This window comes from Lycium ferocissimum, chromosome 6, assembly GCF_029784015.1.
Source record: "Lycium ferocissimum isolate CSIRO_LF1 chromosome 6, AGI_CSIRO_Lferr_CH_V1, whole genome shotgun sequence".
Taxonomy (NCBI): Eukaryota; Viridiplantae; Streptophyta; class Magnoliopsida; order Solanales; family Solanaceae; genus Lycium; species Lycium ferocissimum.
Window position 1 is genome coordinate 4154053 of NC_081347.1, and position 26611 is coordinate 4180663.

The following is a 26611-nucleotide window of genomic DNA, read 5'->3' on the forward strand; positions in this document are numbered from 1 at the left end:
GTACTTTTACAACATTACCCTTATCTGTCTCCAATAAATTATACTCCAATTAATATTTTTTACTTTGAAAAACAATTAATGCTAAGGTCAAAATAGGAAAACTTTAATTAATTCTATCTTGGTTTTGTAAATAGACAAGTATTTTGGGACGGATATATTTAGTACTGTGGCCAACTAATATGGGAGGGAGGGAATATATATTTTAAGACCTCAGTTGACTCAACAAATAACCTTAATTATATATTTAATTTTTTTTTTTAGAGTAAATATAACTTTTTATTATCAGTAATGTTATGTACAAAAAAGGTCACACCTTGACATTTTTCCATGACATCACTATATCATGCAATATCCTTTGGCTCATGCAGTATCATTAAAGGGCTTCATCGGCTCAACCTAATATATGTAGGAAAGGTTGTATGCGCAAAAATCAATTGATAAATGGCCGAAGAATGGAGACCGCTGAAGAGGCAAAAAGAAATTCCTTTAACACCGGAGGAGGAGGAGGAGAAGGAGGAGAGGGAGATGTTTATGAATATGATAACAAAGGGGCAAGAAGAGATTCCTTTGACACCGGAGGAGGAGGAGGCGGAGAAGAAGAAGAAGGAGAGGAGAACATACTTAGAGATGAAGAAAAAAGCAATTGATAATCCATTATCTGATGTTCCTTTTTTCCCATTTGGACCAGGATGTGGTGTGATGCCTGACTTCGGGCAGAAGTTTGAATGCAAGTATGATATATTACAAAAGAGGCCTTTAACAGAGGAAGAGGAACGTCGATTCACATATGGGATGAAAGTAAACCTTCCATCTTTCCCACCTTTACCATGGGATAAGAGGCAAACAGTTCCTCTCACCCCTGACCTCGTTCTACAGTTCGAACAACAACGACAACAATGTAGTAGTATTAGTAGTACCAGTACTGTGATGTCAAGGGAGGAGAAGCGAAAACAACTTGCAGCACAAGGAAGATGTCTCGATGGGTCGTATCTAACCCCATATTGCAAGTGTGACAAACAATGCTGTGGATTCCAACCACCATATCCCCCAGAGTTTGCCCCAGTTTGGCTTGCATATAAACGTCAGATTCGTCAATCCCATGTAATGTTTCCCCTTCATGTCGCTAGCTAGGTCAAATTTCTGCCTGTTTCACTAATTCTGTGATGTTGATTTGATGTCTAACTGGGAACTGTATTTTGGCATTAAATCTGTGTTATATTGTGCCCTTTTTGATTTAAACTAACTGGCTGCTATAACAGGCAATTTAGATAGACTTTTGGGCTAAAACAGGGGCCAAACATAGGTTACACCCTTGTGCCATATTAATCAACAAAAAACATCCCTTATCTATCCCAAAGTTGCAATATTTATCCTTCTGTTAGATTTGTGAAAAAACTAATGGCTACATAAAACATATGCTTTTCCCAGAGATCTTCCTGTTCTGTCCTTTCCAGTTGTCTTCTGCAATAAATCTTAGCTATCCAACATCCTCCCCCAGTTGCACTAGAACCCAAAATCAAAATTAATTAACCCTTTTCCTCACTTCTCTTGTTCGGGGAACTAGCTTGTTTTCTTCAGTTTTGTGAAGGAATTGGAAAAGAGCTTATAGATAGAATGGATTTGGTGAACTCGGTGTTGAACTTTGTTGTACCACCAACAAGTTTGGGGATATTAGCTTGTCCACGGCCAGTGGTCTTTCATGAAAGCATGAGAATGGTTTTTTTTTTTTTTTTTTTTTTGGTGAAGATATGAGGATAAACTTGTTATTACCACTGAAGCTTCTTTTAGTATTGGAGAGATAATGAAAAAGTTTAACTAAAAGAGACAACACCTTTTCAGAATTATGATTCTATATGCTCTTCAGTTTGGAACTTTTTCTTTGATATTTATCTCTTTTGAGCAACTTTTTTGATAAATTGATTTAGCGATTGTGTCTTAATCATGAATCCTCCTGACTCTAGGAATCTGTAATAAAATTTGGTATCACAATAAATATGATGGTGTAGAAGAGTTCACGTAGATGATTTCTCTTCCCAATATTCTAGACTATTCAGAAGGAAATAGTTTCTTGACAAAGACTAACGGAAGGATGAATATTGCAACTTTGGGATACATAAGGGATGCTTTTTTTTCATTATTATAGCACAAGGATGTAACCTATGTTTGGCCCATAGTCAGGGATGTTTTTAGCCCAAAACTCTTTTATTAGCCTTATGATTTGGATACTCTTAATCACTCACTCTAGTGTTGGTTTCTTGGACAGTGTTTTGACATTGACGACCATCCCCGTTCGCCTTTTGGTGCTGCAGTAGGACCATTAGCACCATATCATGATTTCAATGGCAAGGCTGAGTTACTGATGGAACTGGCTAACCGTGCTATCCAAGAATATAATGAGAAAGAGTGCAATGTATAGACACACCTTAATTTGCTTTCTGGGATTTTTCCCCGACTATCCTTCCCTTTATTTTTCAACTAATAGTGACTCTCCTTGCAGGTTACCAAATACAATGTTTTGAAGATTGAGAAAGTGAATCATTCGGTGACTTCATACTATCAATATTGGATGACCGTAAAAGTGTTAAATCTAACTCTTGGTACTTCTACTGAGACTTTTCAAATCCATGCTGGTAAAAGTATCCTCAATGATGATGATAAAGTTATCTATTGTTGCCGGCCTAAAGAAGAGGTATTTTTTGTGTGCTTGTTAGGTGAAATATGTCATTTCTAAATGAATTCTTTATTTGTTTTTTATGGAGTAGAATGGACTGGAAATGGTAACTATAGGCATTTGCTTTCTGTGAACAATAACTAACTTTTACTTTGGTTTGTTTCTCCGAACTAATTTACAGGCCATTGTTGGTTTGCCAAGCTGCGATGTTTGTTTTGGCTTGCTGCACAGAGAGGAAGCACTTGAACTATAGTTATTTAAGTTTGGACTGTTTGAGGTTTCATCGTTGTAGTTTAAGTTACATAAATTTGGTCTTTGTTGAGATTCTATGATTTGTAAGTTTTAGTGCTATACTATGATGTTTGACCTGGCCTCTTTGTTGATTGAAGTATCAGCTATACTATCACCAGGACAATTAGGTTTCTAAATTTAGTTCTTTGTTGAGAGCATTTCAATCTCTGTAGTTACAAGCCCTTTACTTTGGGAAGTGATCAGAGATCTATTTGTCATTTGAAGTATCTGATAACTTTTATGATTATGGTAATTGTATAGGAGTTGTTTTGCTTTAAACGAGCTCTAAGGCTACTAACTGTTGCTGTTAAGCTTTAAGCATTTGGACGAAAGATAAAGAGGATGAACTCAACATCTTCAAGGAGAAATACAACTTTCATCAAAAATTGGTTCCTTATTTATCATTCGCTCTTTGTCATTCCAATATCTATTGGGGTTTTACTTGCCAGTCCAACCAAGTTTGATTCAGGGACTCTTTTAGTTATAAAAGCAAAATATTTAGAGACTTAAAAAGGTTTGGTGTTGCCTTTTTGAGTTTTCATTAAGCGAAGCCACCTCGAATTAAAGAAGAAGGTTCCTTTAGATCATAGGCATAGGCATGATGAAACTATCTTGAATTTTTTAATGCAAATTAGAGCGAAATTTATATCCTTTTCTCTTTTCCTTTTTTTAAGGCAATCGTAGTTTTCCACTTGTTTCTCTTTCTGGTAGAGTTAGGGCTCGTCATCATTGAATAACTAGATGTGACCAGAGCAAACTCTAGAACTTTTAGAGCTACATCATTCTACTATAATTGCTGAGAACATTTGAAACTAAATTAGGTGAAAATTGGGGCGGACTCACTAATATTCTTATGAGATATGAATTAGGTGAAAGAGTACACGAGGTATGAAGAAGGTAAAGGGCAGTTAGCTTTTATCATATCTAATCTAGCAAGAAACCCAATTAAAATACTGTACATAGATAGCATATCTAATCTAGCAAGAAACCCAATTAAAATACTGTACATAGATAGCATATCTAATCTAGCAAGAAACCCAATTAAAATACTGTACATAGATAAGGCGGGGTTAGGGAAAAAAGCTAGCTGGAAGTAATCTCTTCTTCTCAGTGAAAGCTAAAGGCCGAGGTATAGTAGGAGTGTGGTGCGTGCTCTCTTTATTGTGTAGATGCGCTCCTGGTAAGGGAAGGCAGAATTTTTGATGTAGATCGATCAATCCTGCCCTATTCAAGTGATCGCCTCGAGCCGAGCGAGATTGGAGACCGCCTTGATGATTGTTCGTAATGGGCCTACCATTTAACGTATGTATGTCACTCACTCTATTCTTTGATAGTGTTTTTGTCACGCCCCGAACCATGGCCTGAGCATAACACAACACTCGGTGCCTAACTGCATGTGACCGAGCGAACCCATAGGCTGGCTGAATCAACACATGATATCAAATCATGCAATGATAAGGAATAAACTAACACATGCTGATCTACTAAAAAGTCTGGCTGAAATATATATATAAATGCGGAAATACTAGTTTAAGTCTGAACATCTGATTAAATAGCCAACAAGGCTAAAACATAAAAGTCTGCTAATATCTGACAAACTAGAATATATCTATGAAGCCTCTAAAGATAACTATCTAACTGCTGGGAATATTGAAGCAGGATAACACCCCGGAGGAACTAGGGCTCACCAATAGCTGATACGAGCGGGTCCTAGCTAGCTGGATCGTCAACTTGTATGTTGTTGTCTGCATCGCGAGATGCAGGCCCCCAAGCAATTAAAAGGGGCATCAGCACATTTGAATTGTACTGGTATGTAAAGCAACTGCAAGAAGAAATATAAGTATTGAAACTGAAACATGAAATAGAACTAAACAGGAAGCAAGAGTTTGAAATACTCCTTGTTCTGAATGAAGAATCACCTGTAAAACTGTAAATATAACTGTGGCCTAAGGCCCAAATAATGTGCACAAAACTGTGGCCTCAGGCCCAAGCAATACGTATGCATAAACTAGGGCCTAAAAATACAGGTACAAGTGTTCAACATTAAACAATTTAGAAGACGGAGACTGTCTATAACTGATAGCATGATAACTGTTTCTGATTATGGAACTTAATAACTGATTAAAACTGATTGAGACTCATGTGATGTCAATACACAAGTCTATAATGATTACGTACTGAGTTCATGATATCCAAAGTGAGCACCATGAACGAATTATGAAACTATAACCCTAGAAGATAGCAGTTCTACAACTATTCAAGAAACTAGGGCTAAACTGTATTCTGAGTCAAATTATTGATAAACATGTAGAATGAGGCGTAGAGAGAATTGTAAACGTTCCCTAACGTAGATAGTTAGCCTCACATACCTGTATTGCTCCAAGTCTTGCAACTACGGGTCTGAAATTGAAAAGAATCCCAAAAGTCTAAGTCTTGAACCCTTAGGTGGGTTTTCTTAAAAACCCTAGGTTAAGAACAATGATTCCCTAATTAGGTTAGAAGAACACGGTAATTAGGTTAGAAGAACACATGATTTAATCCATTTGGAATAGGTCAGGATAGCTTACGTTACTGTTCTTGATGGTGGAGGCGGAAAGCAAGTCGTTCTAGGGTTTAGGGACTTGTAAAAATTAAAAGTAGAACTGAAACCAAGTATTTATAGGTTCTGGTGCTGGTCGGGAAATACGGACCAAAATACGGTCCGTAATTCATATTACGGTCCATAAAACTGGACCGTAATTAACAATGTCTCAAAACAGAATGCCCAGTTAATACCTCTCTAATTACGGTCATGTATTACGGGCCGTAATTCGAATTAAGTCCGTAATTCCTGACCGTAATTTTCCATATCAAAACCAGTGACCAATTTAACAGTTACGGACTGAATTGCGGTTCGTAATTCAAATTATGGCCTGTAATTCTAGGCGTAAAATCCCATATACTGAACTGAAGCAAAGTCTTAATTCCAACATTCTCCATCTGATTTTCTAAGTCTAAAATCATGGTCAAAGCTTAAGTTAAAGGTTTAAGGTGTTACAATATCTCCCCCTTAGGATCATTCATCTTCGAATGATGGATTCTGGTAAAGAGTGACTGCTAAGACATGTGTACACTAACTGGCATGCCCACATGAATACTGAACTAAGAAGGGCTGAATTGAATTATCTGCTGAACTGAATAACTATTGAGCTGGCATGGGTCGCTAAACTAGTCGATTCGGGAGCAGAGGGAAACCATGAAAGGAAATCTGAATGAGAAGACAAATTACCTTCAATGCTTTCTGCTGACTCTTCAAAGAGATGGGGATATATGGACTTCATATCCTCTTCTGCTTCCCACGTAACTTCTTCAACTCTCTGAGTCTTCCAAAGGACTTTCACTGAAGCAGCTTCTTTCATTCTCAACTTGCGAACCTGACGATCAAGGATTTTCACTGGGACTTCTTCATAAGTCAAACTATCGTTAACTGTTATGCTATCAGTCGTAACAACCAACGAGGGGTCTCCCACACACTTTCTCAACATGAACACATGGAACACTGGGTGCACCGCAACCAAGTCTTGCGGCAACTCAAGCTCATAAGCCACTTGACCAACCTTTCGCGGGATTCTGTATGGCCCAATATAGCAGGGACTAAGCTTTCCCTTCTTACCAAATCTCATGGCACCCTTCATAGGCGAGACTTTAAGAAATACCCAGTCATTAATTTGAAACTCTAAATTCCTTCGTCTCACATCTGTGTAAGACTTCTGGCAACTCTGAGCCGTTTTCAACCGCTCCTGAATTAACTTGACTTTCTCCATAGCCTGATAGACCAAGTCTGGTTCTAACAATTCAGCCTCACCAACCTCAAACCAACCAATTGGTGATCTACATCCGCGCTCATACAAAGCCTCATAGGGTGCCATCCTAATTTAGCATGGTAACTGTTATTATAAGGAAACTCAATAAGAGGCAAGTGATCATCCCAATTACCTTTGAAATCAAGGATACATGCCCTCAACATATCCTCAAGGGTCTGAATGGTGCGCTCTACCAAGCCATCTGTCTGAGGGTGGAAAGCTGTACTGAGGTTAACTTTGGAACCCAATCCTTTCTGAAAGGATTTCCAAAATTTGCTGTGAACTGAGCACCACGATCTGAAATAAAATGGACACTGAAGTCCCATGAAGTCTAAAAATTTCACAAAGATACAACTTGGCATAGTCTTCTGCTGCAGCTGTGGTCTTAACTAGTAAGAAATGCGCTGACTTTGTAAGTCTGTCCACAATAACCCAAATTGAATCATGCCTCCTAGCTAAATGAGGTGGACCTGTTATGAAATCCATATTTATCATCTCCCACTTCTAAATAGGAATATCAATATTCTAAGCCAAGCCACCAGGCCTCTGGTGTTCAGCTTTCACTTGCTGACAATTTGGACACTTAGCCACAAAATCTGCTACATTCTTTTTCATATCGTTCCACCAATAGATCTCCTTAAGATCATGATATATTTTCGTGGAACCTGGGTGAATAGAATACCTGGAATAGTGAGCTTCTGACATAATTCGCTCTCTGAGCCCATCTACATCTGGAACACATAATCTGCCCCGATATCTCAAGGTAACGTCATCTCCCCCTTGTTTAAAAGCCGTCGTCTTATGCTTGTGAATCCCCTCTTTCAGCTGCAACAAGTAGGGATCCTTATATTGCTTCTCTTTAACTTCAACGACTAAGGAGGAAAGAGCCCTATTCTGAACAACCACACCGCCATCCTCAGAGTCCAAAAGTCGAACTCCAAGACTGGATAAACGATGAACTTCCTTGGTTATGACTCTCTAATCTGCATTAATATGAGTTAAACTTCCTATGGAACGTTGACTAAGAGCATCAACCACTACATTCGCCTTCCCTAGATAATAGAGAATATCCACATCATAGTCCTTAAGAAATTCGAGCCATTTTCTCTGCTTAAGATTCAACTCTCTTTGCTTGAAAATATACTGTAGGCTTTTATGATCGGTGAAAATATCCACATGCACTCCATACAAGTAGTGACGCCATATCTTAAGTGCAAAAACCACAGCTGCCAATTCTAGATCATGAGTCAGATAATTCTTTTCATGAGCCTTAAGCTGTCTAGATGCATAAGCCACAACTTTACCATGCTGCATTAAAACACAGCCAAGACCAACTCCTGAAGCATCACAATAAACTACGAACCCTTCGGTTCCTTCTGGTAGCGTCAACACTGGAGCAGAAGTCAATCTCTTCTTTAACTCTTCGAAACTCTGTTCACATGCATCTGACCATTGGAATTTGGCCTTCTTCTGAGTCAACCTAGTCAACGGAGCTAAGATAGAGGAAAACCCCTCAACAAAACGCCTGTAATAACCTGCCAGACCCAAGAAACTTCTGACGTCTGATGCTGAGGTGGGTCTGGGCCAGTTCTTAACAACATCAATTTTCTAAAAATCCACTTTAACACCTTCGCTTGAAATCACATGGCCTAACAATGCCACTGACTTTAGCCAAAACTCGAACTTTGAGAATTTTGCATAAAGCTCATGATCCTTGAGTGTTTGCAATACTATCCTGAGGTGCTCTGCATGATCAGCCTAACCACGAGAATACACCAATATGTCATCAATAAACACAATGACGAATAAGTCGAGATAAGGTTTGAAGAATCTGTTCATAAGATCCATAAAAGCTGCTGGTACATTCGTCAACCCAAATGACATGACAAGAAATTCAAAATGACCATAGCGGGTTCTGAAAGCATTTTTTGGAATATCAACCTCCTCCGATTCGACCTTCAACGAAGTTGATCAAATAAGTTATCGTCGTGGAAGAGGATACTTGTTCTTAATGGTGATTCTATACAGCAATGATCCATCCTTCTTTCGGATAAAAAAGAATAACACCGAGACACTTGGACTTATAAATCCTTGTCGAAGATCCTTGATCAAATAAGTTATCGATATCGGCTTAGTCTTGGGAAGTAGGATAATTTCCCTATTATTCTTGGAAAGATTTACGGTGACGTTACCGGCCCGAAGAGTTCAACGTATCCTTGACCGACTAAGTGGTAAATATACACATACGCAATGATCCATCCTTCATCGGGAAAATCAAAGGTTCTTTGTTTTAGTTCTATAATAAATAACGGGACTAACCAATCCATACCAATGATTATATCAAAGTCCACCATCTCTAATTCTATTGCGCCCCATGGTTTTACGATGATAGACTAACACTTGACCATTATAAATACGTCTTATAAATCCCGGGTGTGGCTACTTTAAAGGGTTCACGCAACTATTCGGGTTGTATCCCTTAGCAATATAAACATAAGATAGAGTGAATTTAAGAAAGCAAAAACATCTCCTTAGCATACACCGTGACAACATCTCCACGGGCTTCCGTATCCCGACGGGCCATTCTATATTCGGCTTGGGAATTTTGAGTCTTCTTGAATTAGTGGGCGAGAGCTACATATCAAGTTTCGCGACGGACAATCCCATAGAAAATGACACAGGCGACCACACACAAAACAACCATCCATGCCCGAAGATCAAGTGCTTCTTACCAAAGTTAATGTTGAAAACCACGGTCCTATCGTACCTTTAACTCGAACTTTGATCATGATCCATTGGAAAGATGTGCGATTCGGAAACTCACCGACAACGTGGGGGGTGCACCACGTGCGACACCGTGTGCGATTCGATGTGGTACATGCGGGCATATGATGTCTCGGTGTATCCAAAGAACTCACGATGCTGCAACGTGCGACTCGCGTGGCACATACGACAAATATATCCCTTGTAGATCAGTTGTTTCTCGTTTTTGGACATAATCGAGACGGGACTCGTTAATAAATCATTGGTATTCCTTGTGGAGCACATTGTGTTGATTATCTCGAATTACCCTTCCATTCTATGTTCAAGTTCAAGAATCAAGAATTGGGGGAATACTTTCAAAGGTCTCTAACTCGAGTGTTGAAACAATTAAGGTATGTAGAACTTCTATAATCCACCGAGGCATAACTTGATATCCAGAGTTCAAACCCTAGGGCATTAAAACCAATCCATACACATGAACTTTGTATTTATATTCGTTATTGTACTAATCTTCCATCGGTTATTCTAATTCTATTCGTGTGTTCTCATTATGTTATATGAAATTTTATGATTTTATGTAGCAAGTTACAAGCATGTTTTCAAGTCAAATTATATATATAATTATGAACTATTGTTATTACTATGAATCAAGAACATGTTTGCAATACTATGACGTGGTTATCTTATGAAACCATATTACAAGATATTTCATGAAACCATGTTACAAGTTATTTCGTGAAATCATGATTACAAGTTATTTACAAGTTATTTCAAATCATGGGCTTCTTAGCAAATATCATGTTCATGTTTTTGGGATTGCTTAGTTAAGACAGAGTGAATAGAAACTACGGTCCATAAGAGCAAAAACATCGTTATGCGGTTTGGATCCTTACCTATTATTACTTAAATCTCATATCCCGTGACAACAGTGTTCTCCTGGTAGGGCGCAAGTACCGGATCATGTTGTCGGTTACACTATAGCATTCCCCACGTTACAAGAAGTTTTATAGATTTCCATTGAATTACTGTTTCCAGGCTTTACTCACGTTTCATGCTCATGTTACGTTTCATGCTCATGTTCAAGTTACATTCAGTTTCCGTTCATGTTCTATACCTATGTATGCCATGTCCTTCATTTCAGCAGGTTTTACATACTAGTACTATTCACTATGTACTAACGTCCGTTTGCCGAGCTACATCATGGTATACCGATTTTCGAGCATCGCGATAGGATCACCTCGGTGTCGCTTATTGGTGAGCCCCGCTCCTCTCGGGGTTCAACAATCTTTACATTTAGAATGGTAGTCCGGGGCCGTGTCTGGTAGCCGACCACACACAAAACATGTTACCATCCATGCCCATGAACGACATTATGTTTTTCTATTTCATGCTATGAGATGGTTCAGAATTTTTATTCAAATTTTATTTCCATGATTTATTTAAAGTGCATCATATAGATTATATTGTTTGATGGTGTTGACAAAAGCCATGAGGTTCGCTCGGACCGCAAGGCCGAGTGCCGTGTTACGCCCGTAAGCCATGGTTCGGGCGTCTGTTCCGGTCAGTTCGAAGTTTTAGCCTTTCTAATTAAACTTGGCTCTCTGAGATGGGGCACTAGCTGTAGAGGGAGTGGGTCCTGATGACCTATTCTTAAAGAACTAATGGTTCCCACCTCCTTGAGATCCTCCCTGCAGGGCTTCTTCTTCCTTCAACCTATTCTCATTACCTTGCACGAATGCCCGTATCTTCGAAATAGTCATCTTGTCATTCTGAGCAGCCGTATTGGCATCCCTGTGTAACTCGGGTTTAAGCCCAAGTACGAACCTCCTAACCGTGGCCCTCATATCAGGAACCATGTGAGGGTATGTCTGGACAATACACGAACTTGAGATAATAGTCCTGAACAGTCATGTCATACTGCCTTAGATTCTCGAACTCAGTAGTCTTGGTTTCCTTGACCTCAATTGGCATGAAGTGCTCAATGAAAATGTCTGCAAATTCATCCTACGTAGCAGAAGGTGCATCCTCCCCTCGGGACTGCTCCCATGTCTCATACCAAATATGAGCCACATCTTGCAGATGGAAAGCTCTAAGCTCCGCTGCCTCTGTATTATTAGCATGCATTACTCAAAACACCTTCTAGAGTCCATCAATGAAATTCTACGGGTCCTCATCCTTCTTTGACCCTGTGAACACTGTCAGCTCCATCCGCAGAAACTCCTGAGTCCTAAAAATGTTCGACCCATTACTAGCACCTAAACTAGGAGCCGTTTCTTGTCGCTAGGCCTGGTTTGTCAAAATCTAAGTGAGCAGCTGAATAACTCCTCGAACATCCGTGTCCGAAGCATTGGGAGGTGTAGCTGTAGCATTAGCTGTGGGGGCTGTCTGAGCTTGAGTGTTCTCTTCTGTTGCTGTATCAACGGTAGCCCTCTGGCTAGTAGCTGTATTTCTTTTGTTGTACTTTCTTTTCGGAGCCATTTCTGAAATACGTAATTCGCACGAGTTAGAAGAATCCCTAAAAATATTGCTCTAACTACACGAACTAGAGTATGAAAGAAGTGAAACAAATCCTAAATGTCTCGTTGGTCAACTCTTTATATGTGTGGGGCCGTCACACATATAAAGGCGACTCCACTAGACACGGCTTCATAGACTCCCTAAGACACTTGAACCTAGTGCTCTGATACCAAGCTTTGTCACGCCCCGAACCATGGCCTAGGCGTAACACGACACTCGGTGCCTAGCTGTATGTGACCGAGCAAACCTATAGGCTGGCTGAATCAACACGTGATATAAAATCATGCAATGATAAGGAATAAACTAACACATGCTGATCTACCAAAAAGTCTGGCTAATATATATATTAATGCGAAAATACTGGTTTAAGTCTGAACATATGAATAAATAGCCAACAAGGCTAAAACATAAAAGTCTGCTAATATCTGACTAACTAGACTATATTTATGAAGCCTCTAAAGATAACTATCTAACTGTTGCGAAGACCGAAGCAGGATAACACCCCGGAGGAACTGGGGCTCACCAATAGCTAATACGAGCGGGTCTTAGCTAGCTGGATCGTCAACCTGTATATCCCCGAAGCAATTAAAAGGGGCATCAGTACATTTGAATTGTACTGGTATGTAAAACAACTGAAAGAAGAAATACAAGTACTGAAACTGAACTAAACAGGAAGCAAGAGTTTGAAATACTCCCTATTCTGAATAAAGAATCACCTGTAAAACTGGAAATATAACTGTGGCCTAGGGCCCAAATAATGTGCACAAAACTGTGGCCTCAGGCCCAAGCAATACGTATGCATAAACTGTGGCCTAGGGCCCAAAAATATAGGTACAGGTGTTCAACATTAAACAATTTACAAGACCGAGATCGGCTATACCGATAGCATGATAACTGTTTCTGATTATGGAACTTAAGCAAATAACTAATTAAAACTGAATGAGACTCATATGATGTCAATACACAAGTCTATATGATTACGTACTGAGTTCATGATATTCAAAGTGAGCACCATGAACGAATTATGAAACTATAACCCTAGAAGATAGCAGTTCTACAACTGTTCAAGAAACTAGGGCTAAACTGTATTCTGAGTAAAATTATTGATAAGCATGTAGAATGAGGCGTAGGGAGAATCGTAAACGTTCCCTAACGTAGATAGTTAGGCTCACATACCTGTATTGCTCCAAGTCTTGCAACTACGGATCTGAAATTGAGAAGAATCCCAAAAGTCTAAGTCTTGAACCCTTAGGTGGGTTTTCTTGAAAACCCTAGGTTATGAACAATGATTCCTTAATTAGGTTAGAAGAACACATTATTTAATCCATTTGAAATAGGCTAGGATAGCTTACCTTAGTTTTCTTGATGGTGGAGGGGGAGAGCAGGTCGTTCTAGGGTTTAGGGACTTGTAAAATTAAAAGTAGAACCGAAACCAGATATTTATAGGTTCAGGTGCGGGTCGGGAAATATCAACCAAAATACGGTACATAAAACTGGATCGTAATTAGCAATGTCCCAAACAAAATGCCCAGTTAACACCTCTCCAATTACGGTCATGAATTACGGGTCGTAATTCAAATTACGGTCCGTAATTCCTGACCGTAATTTTCCATATCAAAACCAGTGACCAACTTAACAATTATGAACTGAATTACAGTCAATAATTCAAATTACGGCCCGTAATTCCAGGTGTAAAATCTCATATACTGAACTGAAGCAAAGTCTCAATTCCAACATTCTCCATCTAATTTTCTAAGTCTAAAATCACGGTCAAAGCTTAAGTTAAAGGTCTAAGGTGTTACAGTTTTAACATTGACGACCATCCCGGTTCGCCTTTGGCAAGGACCATTAGCACCATATCATGATTTCAATGGCAAGGTGTAGTTATCGCTATAACCGTGCTATCCAGGAATATAATGAGAAAAAGTGCAATGTATATACCTACCTTAATTTGCTTTCTGTGATTTGTCCCCGACTATCCTCCCTTTATTTTTCAACTAATAGTGACACTCCTTGGTGTTTTCAAATACAAGGTTTTGAAGATTGAGAAAGTGAATCACTTGGTGACTTCATACGATCAATATTGGATGACCGTGAAAGTGTTAAATCTAACTCTTGGTACTTCTGCCGAGACTTTTCAAATCCATGCTGGTAAAAGTATCCTCAATGATGATGATATAGTTATCTATTATTGCCGGCCTAAAGATGAGGTAATTGAACACCAAATCAGGTTTACAAATTGTGTTTTTTTTTTCTCCTTCTATGTTGTGTGAAATAGTTTTTTAACATGAATATTTTATTTGTTTTTGTGTTTAGGTCGCAATTGGTCTCTTAGTTTCTGAATTTTTGTGGGTTTTGATATTATGAGGTGATTGACCTGCGAATTGGCTTTCTATTGGGGTAACTATGTGCAAACACTAATGATATGATGGTTTGTGGGATTAGCTCAAACACAATATGCTTTACGCTAGGCGTATATGGTATGAAGGCTGAAACCATTTTCTAGTGTTAACCTTGAATTTGGGAGCATGTTTCTGTTGGAATTCTTATGGAAAATACTTCATCACCAACACGTGTAAGGACTTTTCTTCATTACGAACGCTTGTAGGACTTCTCTTCATCACGAACACTTGTAGGAACATCTTCTAAGCTTGAGGAAAATACTTGATCACGAACAATTGTAGAGAATTCTTCGTAGCTTAAGGCATGCCAATGGCCTTGTCCTTAAGGATATTTCACGGTATGGGTGCATCCCCAGATTCAACAAGCTCTTCTAGTACAAAACTAGGAGCCAGAAACTAACAAATATTTATCTCATAAAAACCCAACAAAACATAATGAGAAGAAGTACTTTTTCTATGTTTTTTTTCACTCCTCCAAGATGAACCGATAACCTATTATATATATCAACTTAGAGCTTCTAATATCTGCTAGACAAAAAAATTTAAGAATAATAAAGACCATAAAAGACCATAAAAGCAATTGGTCAAATGACCATATTTAATTTATAAACCGTTGGCAACGGACAAATGTTTTCCATTATGAAATGCTACCATTAAGGCTAATAAAGTATAATTAAGTCGTTTGTATTAAAGCCAATAAAAACATTAGAAATAGTCCTTTTATTTTTGAGATATTAGATAAAAATATTATTTTTCTAACAATCCCCCATATATCTCAAAAATAATAGAAGAAATAAAATAAGAAGTTTTGTTGGGTTTTCACATATGAGTACAATGCGTCAAATCGCGTATCCCGTAGACTATGAACCAGACCTAGATAAAATAAGTTTAACTTACAGAACAATTGGTGAAATTTAGAACTTCTATGAACCAAGTATTCTTTTGTAAGCCAGGGTCTTATTCTATCACATTATACTCGCACAATCTTTGTTGTTATCGCGGTTTTGCGCTAAGAGGCCATGCGCGTGTCCTGGTATTCATAAGTGCTCTAGAAATCCGTCACAATTTCATAGGAGCGGCACCACTCCACACTCATATAGGTCCACCCATCAAGTGTATTCTGCAGAGCAATACACCACCTATAAAGGATATGGTAATGGATTAAGAGTTTATAACTCAGCCTCACTTTGCCTTGCAGAACTGCACTATATTCACACACCATAGGAAGGGATATAATTTTATAGTGCATATTTGATCAACTAATGACTTGTTATTACCCATATGAACCTAATTCGTGGGATCTCCAATCACATAGGTTGGGTTACCATCATTATTGATCTTCTCAAATTGACTTAAAAATCTCATTCCCCTTGATGTTTCTTATAGTCTGTGAATTGATCAAGTTCACCTTCTGACTTCACATAATTTACATAATTAATTTCATTTCATAGCAGCTGCTTTAACACATTATGTCTCAAATACATATGTCTATTTTTGCCATTCAAAAATTTATATCTCACTACAGTTATTGTCGCTTGTCGACCACAATATATAGACACAAAAGATGTTGGCTTTATTCCAATTGGAATACTCACTAAGAGGTCTCTTCAACATTTAGCCTCATCACCAACCAACTCCAAAAATTCACTATATTTAGTACCATAATTATAGTACCTTTCAAATATATATTTTTCCAAAACCGAAGAGCATAACATTATAAGACACCCCCACACTTTCAAATATTTCAATCTAAACATAAATATATATAGATGAAAATTTGCGAACATCTTATCATCTCAAAACGTCTGGTAATATTTGAATATAATGAAGACAATAAAAACTCATCAACTGGTGATTTCATTTGTCAAACTAAAATTCAACGGTCACCTTTTTTCTCATGTTTAATAAGAGCCATTAACGCCAATAAAACTAATCATTCAACACGAAAGAGTCAGTATGATGAATATCAAATTCTTATCTTTAAATTCAAATGTAAAACTGTCACAACTATTACATTTAAAAACCATTCAAATGATTGCAGACTAATATAATATCCAAATAATGTATACAATTAGGCATAAACAAATCATGATTACAAAATTCTTTGCCAATAAAAACATTGTTTTTGGTTAACACAATTATCAGGCTCAAAATAAACTTTCAGCCCCACTTTTCCTAATAATCTCATAGAAATTAAATTGGTTTAAAAATCTTAGGAACATGCATGTACCACCTCAGTTAATGTCAATGTTTTTCCAAATATGTGTTCAAGAAGAGAATTTTCCATTCCAAGAACTTGAGTAGTTCTAGAATCACCAACATAAATCAATCATTCTTTTTCTTTAACTTGGGTGTAGAACACAAATTTATTTTAGCATAAATATGCTTAGTAGCACCAAAGTCTAACACCCAATCTCTCACACTAGCCACAAGATTCGCTTGAGAAATGACCACAATAATTATATCATCCGCTTAGCCACACTTATTTTACTTAGCGGGATTATCATTTCTCCGAATCTTCTTTTACATTGAGAGATATAATGGCTTAGTTTGCCACACATGTAATTATAGTTATTTTCACAGAAGATTTTCTTATTGACCTTGTGTCAACTAACCACGTTTTCTTTTCTCCAAATATAAACATAAAATATTGTCATACCTTATTAGCCTTTCCAAGACATGCACATATAAAGTTCTCAGCCTCTTCTTGGTACTTCCCAAACACGGGTGCATGGTTCGACATTTTCCTTGCCTTAGGAACTTAGCAGCAAGAGGTACAAATAAAGACAACATACTTGACGACCCGACCAAACTTGTCGTGGACCAACCGATTCCACCAAGTGCATCCCCATTGTCCCCCAAGTAGTTCAAGTAATATTTATCGCTAGATGCCTTGTTGGAAATATTATAAACCTTATTCTCCATAAGAATAGAGTATAAAAATATCCTTAAGATTGTTGGAATTCTTACGGAAAATACTTCATCACCAACATGTGTAAGGACTTTTCTTCATCACGAACGCTTGTAGGACTTCTCTTCATCACGAACGCTTGTAGGAACTTCTTCTAAGCTTGAGGAAAATACTTGATCACGAACAATTGTAGAGAATTCTTCGTAGCTTGAGGCATGCCAATGGCACTGTCCTTAAGGATATTTCACCCGGTATGGGTGTATCCCCCAGGATTCAACAAGCTCTTCTAGTACAAAACTAGGAGCCAGAAACTAACAAAGATTTATCTCATAAAAACCCAACAATACATAATGAGAAGAAGTACTTTTTCTATGTTTTTTTTTTCACTCCTCCAAGATGAAGCGATAACCTATTATATATATCAACTTAGAGCTTCTAATATTGCCAGTGACAAAAAAATTTAAGAATAATAAAGACCATAAAAGACCATAAAAGCAATTGGTCAAATGACCGTATTTAATTTATAAACCGTTGGCAACGGACAAATGTTTTCCATTATGAAATGCTACCATTAAGGCTAATAAAGTATAATTAAGTCTTTTGTGTTAAAGCCAATAAAAACATTAGAAATAGTCCTTTTATTTTTGAGATATTAGATAAAAATATTATTTTTCTAACAGTTTCCCCCCCTTGAAAAATAATTTCAACCTATAACAACAACAACAACAACAACAACACACTCAGTATAAAGGGGTGGAAAATAATTTCCCGAAAATCATTTTTCTTTGTGAATCTTAAAATCTCTTTCCATATTACTTGTACTCAAAATACTGCATGTGATTTGACTGGAGAGTTAAGTTTTCTTCCTTATGTTTGATACCCTTGTTGCTGGCTGGATAGAAGTACAAAAATGATTGATATGATAACGAAAAATCTTTGGATCCTCGTTTTCCCTTTATATAAGCTCTTGGTGGCATGAACTACCTTAAGTGGAAATCTAAAGTTTGCAATACAGTGAAAGTTATATGTCATTAACGCTTGCATAAAATACAAATTGAATCTTGGATTACGATTTGGTGATAACTTATGGAGCAGAAAGAGATTGGAAATGGTAATCATAGGTACTTTCTTTTTGTGGACAATGCACTAGTACTCTAACTTCACTTTGGTTTGTTTCTCCGAACTAATTTACAGGTCATTATTGGTTTGCCAAGCTGCGATGTTTATTTTGGGAAGCTGCGCAAAGAGGAGGCACTTGAGCTATAGTTATTTAAACTTGGACAGTTTGAGAGGAGGCAAAGAGTGTAGCCTGTGAATGAAATGGGTGAAGAACCATGGCGCGTCAGGTTCAGATTCCAATGGAGACAAAAACATTAGGTAGTAGATATCACGTGGAATTAGTTGAGATATGCGAAAGCTTGGTCAAGACATCTCGGATATAAAAAATAGTTAACTTTTTGTTAGTCCTCATTCTATATGTAAATTCTTTGTAGTTAGTCATATATGTTTAGGAATTTTCTCTTAGATGTATAACTTGTGTGGTACAAGGTTATTTTGGAAACCATGCTCTTTAGATTTTGCTGTGTTTAATCTCAAAAAGGTTGTGACAAAATTATGATAGCAACTGAGCCTTTTATGAAATCTTGAATAGAATACATTCTGAAAGTCTGTTTACTTTTGTCCTCCTGCCATGGAATTGTCTTTTAGAATCATTTACATGCAAAAGTCTAGTTATGAAGCTTATAGACATGATATATTGCCATGGAATTCAATTTGTGTTTTATGAATAATATAAATGATCAAGTAATTTGTTAGAAAACGTGACTCAGGAGCTATGCCCAAAGTTTATTGAATTTGCCAATGTGTATGAAATCACCTATCGGTTTCTAATATTTGATGTTATTATGTATAAACAATGGAGTTCCTTTAATTCCCATAGTCTGAACATGAATCTCCGCATGTTTAAACAACTAAATCAACTATTGCGATCTTAACACGTTTAAAACATATTTACACAATTTTTTTCTTTTTCTAATTCTAAAAAATTGAACAATTTGAATGTTGTGAAGGTAAACATGCCATATCATATTTCATTTAAGTGATTTACCCCTACTTTTGATTTGGACTAACGATGCTAAAACAAAGGTTTACCTTCACAACATTCAAATTGTTCAATTTTATAGAATTAAAAAAAAAAAAAAGTCGTGTAAATATGTTTAAACATGTTGAGATCGTTGATTTGGTTGTTTAAACATGTGGAGATTCATGTTCAGACTATGGGAATTAAAGGAACTCCATTGTTTATATATAACATCAAATATTAGAAACCGACAGGTGATTTCATATACACTGGCAAATTCAATAAACTTTGGGCATAGCTCCTGAGTCACGTTTTCTAACAAATTACTTGATCATTTATATTATTCATAAAACACAAATTGAATTTTGAGTTGTATTTACCTATCTACATCTTCTTCCATTATTATCTGATTAACTTTTCTTTTTATACCCCTCGCTAGGAGCTTCCTCTTTTTCGCTTCCTTGAAATTCGAACCCACAACCTCAAGGTTAGAGGTGGAGGGTGCTTACCCGCTCAACAACCCCTCTCGTCATTGTCTGATTAACTTAAGTCTTAATTTAACATATTTAAACTATTTTACTTAGCGTACAACGGGTTTTATTATATTTGGATAAATTTAGGTCTTACTCCAACAACTAAAATTAATACTCCATTGTCTTAGTATGCTATGGGTTATAATTTACTTTTTGGATCAAGCGAGGCAATTTTAAGGGCTTTGTTCGTGATATTTTAAGGGCTCGTTCGTGATGAACTAGAAATTGAAGTATCAAATCAAAATAAAAACGTCATTGTAAATAAAGTCACACACAATTGCGTTACACTATTGCAATTTTAATTATTAAAAACATCATTCCAGCGCATTGGGTGCGATCCAATTTGTCTCATATTTGAATATTATAAATGATTGGAATAAAATTATAGCAACAAAAATAGTCGTTGAAGAGCCAGTGCAAGAACTAGCCTTTGCAAAGAAAGTGTACAAAACAAAAGAATGTGGAAGATAATTTTGTAAACGACCAATTCTTTTTAAAAGGGGAAAAGGGTCAAAAATACCCCTCTACTTTGGAAAAAAAGCTAAAAATATCCTCCGAACTTATTTTGGGTAAAAAATACTCCTCCCATCCTTAAAGTTTACAAATATACCCCTGTCTTGACGGAAATTATCACCCAAAATAACCCGAAATCATTTTTAAACCTGTTCCATCATTTAAACCCGACCCAACTAAATAATAATTAACTCATAAGATCCCCTTATTCCCCCAATACATAGGTTTGAAGTTTGAGGGAATTGGGGGAATACGGGGATCTTATGGGTTATTATTTAGTTGAGTCGGGTTTAAATGATGGAGTGGGTTTAAAAAATAATTTCGGGTTATTTTGGGGGATAATTTCCTTCAAGACAGGGATATATTTGAAAACTTTAAGGATGTGAGAGATATTTTTGACCCAAAATAAGTTCGGAGGATATTTTTAGCCTCTTTTCCAAAGTAGAGGTGTATTTTTGACCCTTTTCCCTTTCCCTTTTAAAAATTATGCAATACATGCTATTTTTAGTACATCAAATCAAAGAGTAGATAAGAAATAATCATAGCATTACTAATCACATCATTACTAATACACCTTATTCATTATTGTTCTCATACACCCTCCCAAATGACCCCTCGGAATGTTCACCCCTACTCTGGAACAAAAGTGACTCACTTTTACAAAATTAAAAGGCTATTTGTTTTGGTCAGAGTTATATATCAAGGATGTCCTATACTTTAAGGGGTCGTTTGGTATGCAGGATAAGGTGGGATATCCTAGGATTAACTTTGGAATAAAATTTATACTTTATTTGGTTAAAGGTATTAATCTTATTCCAAACTTAGTCTTGCATAACTCATCTTATCTCATCAAGCTTGGTACTATTTTATCCCACCTCTCAGGACATAAATTAGTCCTAGAATTATAATCCCAGAATTATAATCTCGAGATAACTTAATTTGCGAGCCCTAAGGGGCTACTTTTATCTTCTTCTTTTTTCGTGCCAATACAATCCCCCTTAAAAACGGTTAAGGGGCTATAAAACCCATAGCTTAGTAGTATAATAATATTTGCAGGGAACAGAGTACGTAGGGTTTATGTTAGTTTGCTGCATGCGAAATCAAATTCAACTGAGAAAAAATGGCTGAAGAATCAGTACCGAAAAAGAATCAAATAGAAATTAGTTTGACCCCTTTATTAGAGGATGAACAGAAGGAAAACAAATTATACGAAGAGAAGAAACAAAATTACATTCTTGATGTTGTATCTGACGTATGGGAAAAAGATTTATACGAAGATAAGATGCAAAAATACATTCTTGATGTTGTAGCTGAGAACTGGGAAAAAGAACTTCATTTGGCACAAGTAGAGGACAAAAAGAGGCAAAACACACCTGAAAAAGTAAAATCATATGAGGAAAAAAGGCTAAAAGCACTTATTGATGTAGAAGGATATGATAAATGGGAAAAAAAAATGGTTTGTGGGAAATACAAAATGGTTTGATACCGAAAGCGGAGGAGTGGGAAAAACAATACTCATACGAAGAGAAGAGGTTAAAAGTAGTTCTTGATGAAGAAGGATATGAAAAATGGGAAATAAAGAATAGGTTATGGGAAATAGAAAATTATTTGGTACCATTCGCGGAGTGAAAAAAAGAGTACTCATACGAGGAGACGAAGAGACTAAAAACACTTCTTGATGGATATGAGAATTGGGAGAGGAAAAAGAAGTACTCATATGAGGAGAAGATGCAAAAAGACGTATTCGATGTTGTATGTCGTAAGTGGGAAAAAGAACTTAGTTTGGCGCTTGAAGAGGAAAAGCAATGGCTAAAAAAGTTATACAAGGAGAAAAAGCAAAAAACACCTTTGGATGAAGGATCTGAGAATTGGGAAAAAGAGTATTCATACGAGGAGAAGAGGCTAAAAGCACTTGTTGATGGACAAGGATATGACAAGTGGGAAATAAAGAATTGGTTGTGGGAAATAGAAAATGGTTTGGTGCCGTTAGTGGAGGAATGGGAAAATGAGTACTTAAACGCGGTTCATGAGGAAGGATATGAGAAGTGGGAAAGAAAAAATCGGTTTGGGAATTAAAAAATGGTTTAGTACCAGTAGCTGAGGATTGGGAAAAACAGTACTCATACGAAGAGAAGAGACTAAAATCACTTCTTGATGAAGAAGGATATGCAAAATGGGAAATAAAAAATCGGTTGTGGGAAATAGAAAGTTATTTGGTACCGTTCGTGGAGGAGTGTGAAAAAGAGTACTCAAATGAGGAGAAAAAGAGGCTAAAATCACTTCTTGATGGACAGGGATGTGAGAAGGTAAAAGAGTACTCAAACGCGGAGAAGATGCAAAAAGACCTATTCAATGTTGTATCTGAGAAGTGGGAAAAAGAACTTGGTTTGGCACTGGCAGAGGAGGAGCAGTGGCTAGGAGAAGAGGAAAAAAGCAGCACCTTTGGATGTAGGAATAGAGAATTCGGAAAAAGATTGCTCATACGAGGAGAAGAGGCTAAAAGCACTTCTTGATGGAGTGGCATATGACAAGTGGGAAATTAAAAATTGGTTGTGGGAAATGGAAAATGGTTTGGTACCTTTAGCGGAGAAGTGGGAAAACGAGTACTTAGACATGGAGAAGAGGCTAAAGACGCTAAAAGATCGAGAAAAACTTGCAGCAGAAGGAAGATGCCTCATTGGGTTGTATCTAACCTCCTATTGCAAGTGTGACACACAATGCAGAAGTTGCCCTTCGCAAATCCCTTTGGAGGAGTATCCCACCAAAATTGCCCCAATTTGTTTTGCATACTGCCGCCAGTGTCTCCAAACACATGTAAAGTTTTTTTTTTTTTTTTCATATTGCTAAATTTCCATTGCTAATCGTCGTTATCAAATAATAACAATAATTTCATGTCGTTAGGTCTAATTTCTTATCAAAGTTCCATTGTTACCTGTTTCTTAAAGTTACTCGGGGTGTTCCCTAAGATGTTATCTGTGTCTACCTGGCAATTATTCTTTTTTGGCATAAAATATGTCTTGTGTTTGGCCCCTTTTCATTTTAAACTAATTGAATCCTATGACAAGTATTTTAGCTGAATTTAATCTTTATAGATTCACCCTATGATTTGGATTATTTTCATCTCACTTTAGTGTTGGCTTCTTCGACAGAATTTTGACATTGATGACTATCCTGGTCGGGATTTTTGTGGTTCATTTGGACCATTACCACCAATTGAGGATTTCAATGGCGAGGCTAAGTTCTTGATGGGCTGCTAACCTTGCTATCCAGGAATATAACGAGAAAGAGTGCAATGTATATATACGCCTTAATTTGCTTTCTGTGATTAATCCCCAATTATCCTTCCTTTATTTTCAACTAATTGTGACTCCTTGCAGGTTTTCAAGTACAAGGTTTTGAAGATTTAGAAAGTGAATTATTCTGTGGCAATGTACTATATATATTGGATGACTGTCAAAGTATTGAATCTCACTCTTGGTACTCCTATCGAAACTTTTCAAATCCATCTGGTATATGTAACTCTGGTTATGATAAAAAGACTTATTGTTGCCGGGCTAAAGAAGAGGTAATCAAACACCTAATGAAGTTTACAATTTGTGTCTTCCTTTTTTCATTTTCTATTTTAAGAGTGTGTTTTGGGTGGAATAGTTTTTCTTAAATGAATGTTTATTTTATTTTTTGCGTTTCAATGGCTATTGGTCTATTAGTTTCTCAATCTTAGTGGGTTTTGCTATTTTGTGATGATTGACTTGCGGATAAGTTTTCTATTGGGACTGTGTGCAAACACTAATGATATGATGGACTTTGGGAGAAGCTCAAACATAATATGCTTTACCCTGGGTGTGTATGGTATGACTTATGAAACTATTTTCTACTGTTAACCTTGTTGCGGAGCATGTTTTCCTCTCGGGAAATATTTTCCACCCTAAAATAACTTCTTTCGGAAAGTCATAATTCTTTACAAACTTTAAAATCTTTTTTATTCTTACTTGAACTCCAAACACTGCATGTGATTTGATAGATGAGTCTGAAATTTCTTCGTGATGTTTGATACTGTTGCTAGCCCTTGTCCGGATAGAAATATAAAGATGATTGAATATGATAACCGAAAGAGATGTTACCTTTCTCACAAAAAAAAAAAAAAAAAAAAAAAAAAAAAGAAGGATAACCAAAAGATCGTTGGATTCTTGTTTACCCCTTAGGCTCTTGGTGGCATGAACTACCTTAAGTGGAAATTTCCAATATTTCATTACAGTAAAAATTATGCCCATAAATACAGAGTTGAATTTTGGATTAGGATTTCATGATAACTTATGCAGCAAAGTGGACTGGAAATGGTAATCACAGGCATTTGTTTCTGTGGACAATGTACTTGTACTTGATAACTAACTTTTACTTTGGTTTTCCGAACTAATTTACAGGCCATTGTTGGTTTGCCAAGCTGTGAGTTTTGTTTTGGCTTGCTGCCGGAGAGGGATGTCACAGGAGGAAAGGAAGAGGTACTTGAACTATAGTTATTCAAATTTCGACTGTTTGAGATTTCATCATTGTAGTTTAAGGTAGCTTGATATTTGGTCTTGATTGGGATTCTATCCTTTGTAGCTTAGTGCTTTAGTTTTATATTTAATCTGACCTCTTTGTTAATTCAAGTATTTTTATCATATATTATATCACCTGGATTTTACTTGTTTAGACTATTTCAATCTCTCTGTTATAATAAGCCCTTTACTTTGAGGAGTGATCAGAGGATCTTTGTTCTTTGAAGTATCTGATAGTTTTAAGTATTCAAAGAATTTGTTATTTGAATGATAACTGTCCTACCTGAAGATCACTTCTCACGGATTTGGAGGCTAAAGGTGCCTCCAGAGATAAAACACTTCATCTGGCAATGCAGTCATGATCGACTGTGAACTCTGGACTATCTTATAAACTCAATATCTCCACCTCTTCCACATGCCCTAGATGTCCACTCCAAGTTCCTGAAACAATGCCACATGTCTTGTTGCATTACACTCAAGCACTAAGCATTTGGCAATCCATAACCAATTTAGAATCCTCCACTAATGAGCCTTCGTCCTGGCTTCAAAAATTCATCAGCACTCCCACTCATCCACTTGTCAAATACCCTCCTATATCCTAATCACCTATTGCCTATGGCACATCTGGCTACATAGAAACAAGTTCCATTTTGAGAAACCAATGCTTCAATTAGCTTAAAATACATTCAGTAATCAATAGGGCTTGTGAATACTACTATCTATCAACAAATGCCAAGCCCCCTGCCCCTTCTCAGCCCTTATATTTCAAATGGCATCCACCACTGGATAGCTTTTCCAAATTAAAAATATTTGATGGTGCAAAAAAAGGTTCTACTCACAAGTTTGGATTACTGCAGGACTCTGGCACCTTGGATTTGCTGGTACAATCAATGCCAATAGATCAGTGGAAGCAGAAATCCATGCTTTCTTGCAGGGCTTATCACTGGCAGTAATATATAAGCCACAACCACTAAAAATTGAAGTAGTAGATGCCATGGACCTAATTCAGATGCTGGAAACTGATAACTCATTATTTTTCTCTATCTTGGCTGATTGCAGACAATTGCTGAACGAGCTCGATAGGCCCTAACTTGGCCATGTTTACAGGGAGCAAAATCAACTAGCGGACGCAATGGCTCAATTGGAATTTGAAAAGGAATTTGTAAGCAGTGTCGATATTTTTGTTAACCCATCGACTACTATCAACTCCATGCTAGGCAAAGATCAGTCGTTACAAACTTTCCAACGTTGAGTGAAAATGACTGCATCAGCTTCTCTTATCGACAATGCCCAACGACCACTGGACTATGATTGCAGCCCATTTCTTTTTGTTGTAATGTTTTGACTGCCATGCATCCCTGTAGACAGAATGTAGTTGCTCTGATAGGAATCTAACTATGTAGTGTTTTAGGTAGTTTAGCTATGTAATAGTTGTATGTCCGGAATTAAACTTTTCCGTGTAGTCATCGTTGTCTCAAATTTTCTTTTTATCAAGTCAATTCGGTACATTTGAAAACTTAAAATTCTTAATATAGATGTCTCACTTGTAT

At 37.0% G+C, this 26611-nt stretch overlaps 1 protein-coding gene across 1 annotated transcript; it reads left to right on the forward strand.

Moving 5' to 3' along the window:
* The first annotated feature begins 441 nt into the window (after positions 1–441).
* Positions 442–26560, forward strand: LOC132060529 (uncharacterized). The gene is made up of 5 exons (XM_059453545.1): positions 442–1101; positions 2264–2410; positions 2498–2689; positions 24945–25022; positions 26121–26560. The coding sequence occupies exons 1-5, from the start codon at positions 442–444 to the stop codon at positions 26142–26144; spliced, it is 1101 nt and encodes a 366-aa protein (XP_059309528.1). The 3' UTR covers positions 26145–26560.
* Positions 26561–26611: the final 51 nt, after the last annotated feature.

Coding starts and splice junctions, on each gene's coding strand:
- LOC132060529 (XM_059453545.1), top strand. CDS start 442: ATGGCCGAAGAATGGAGACCGCTGAAGAGGCAAAAAGAAATTCCTTTA. Junction 1,102..2,263: donor GTCAGATTCGTCAATCCCAT/GTAATGTTTCCC, acceptor TTTCTTGGACAG/TGTTTTGACATTGACGACCA. Junction 2,690..24,944: donor GTTGCCGGCCTAAAGAAGAG/GTATTTTTTGTG, acceptor ACTAATTTACAG/GCCATTGTTGGTTTGCCAAG.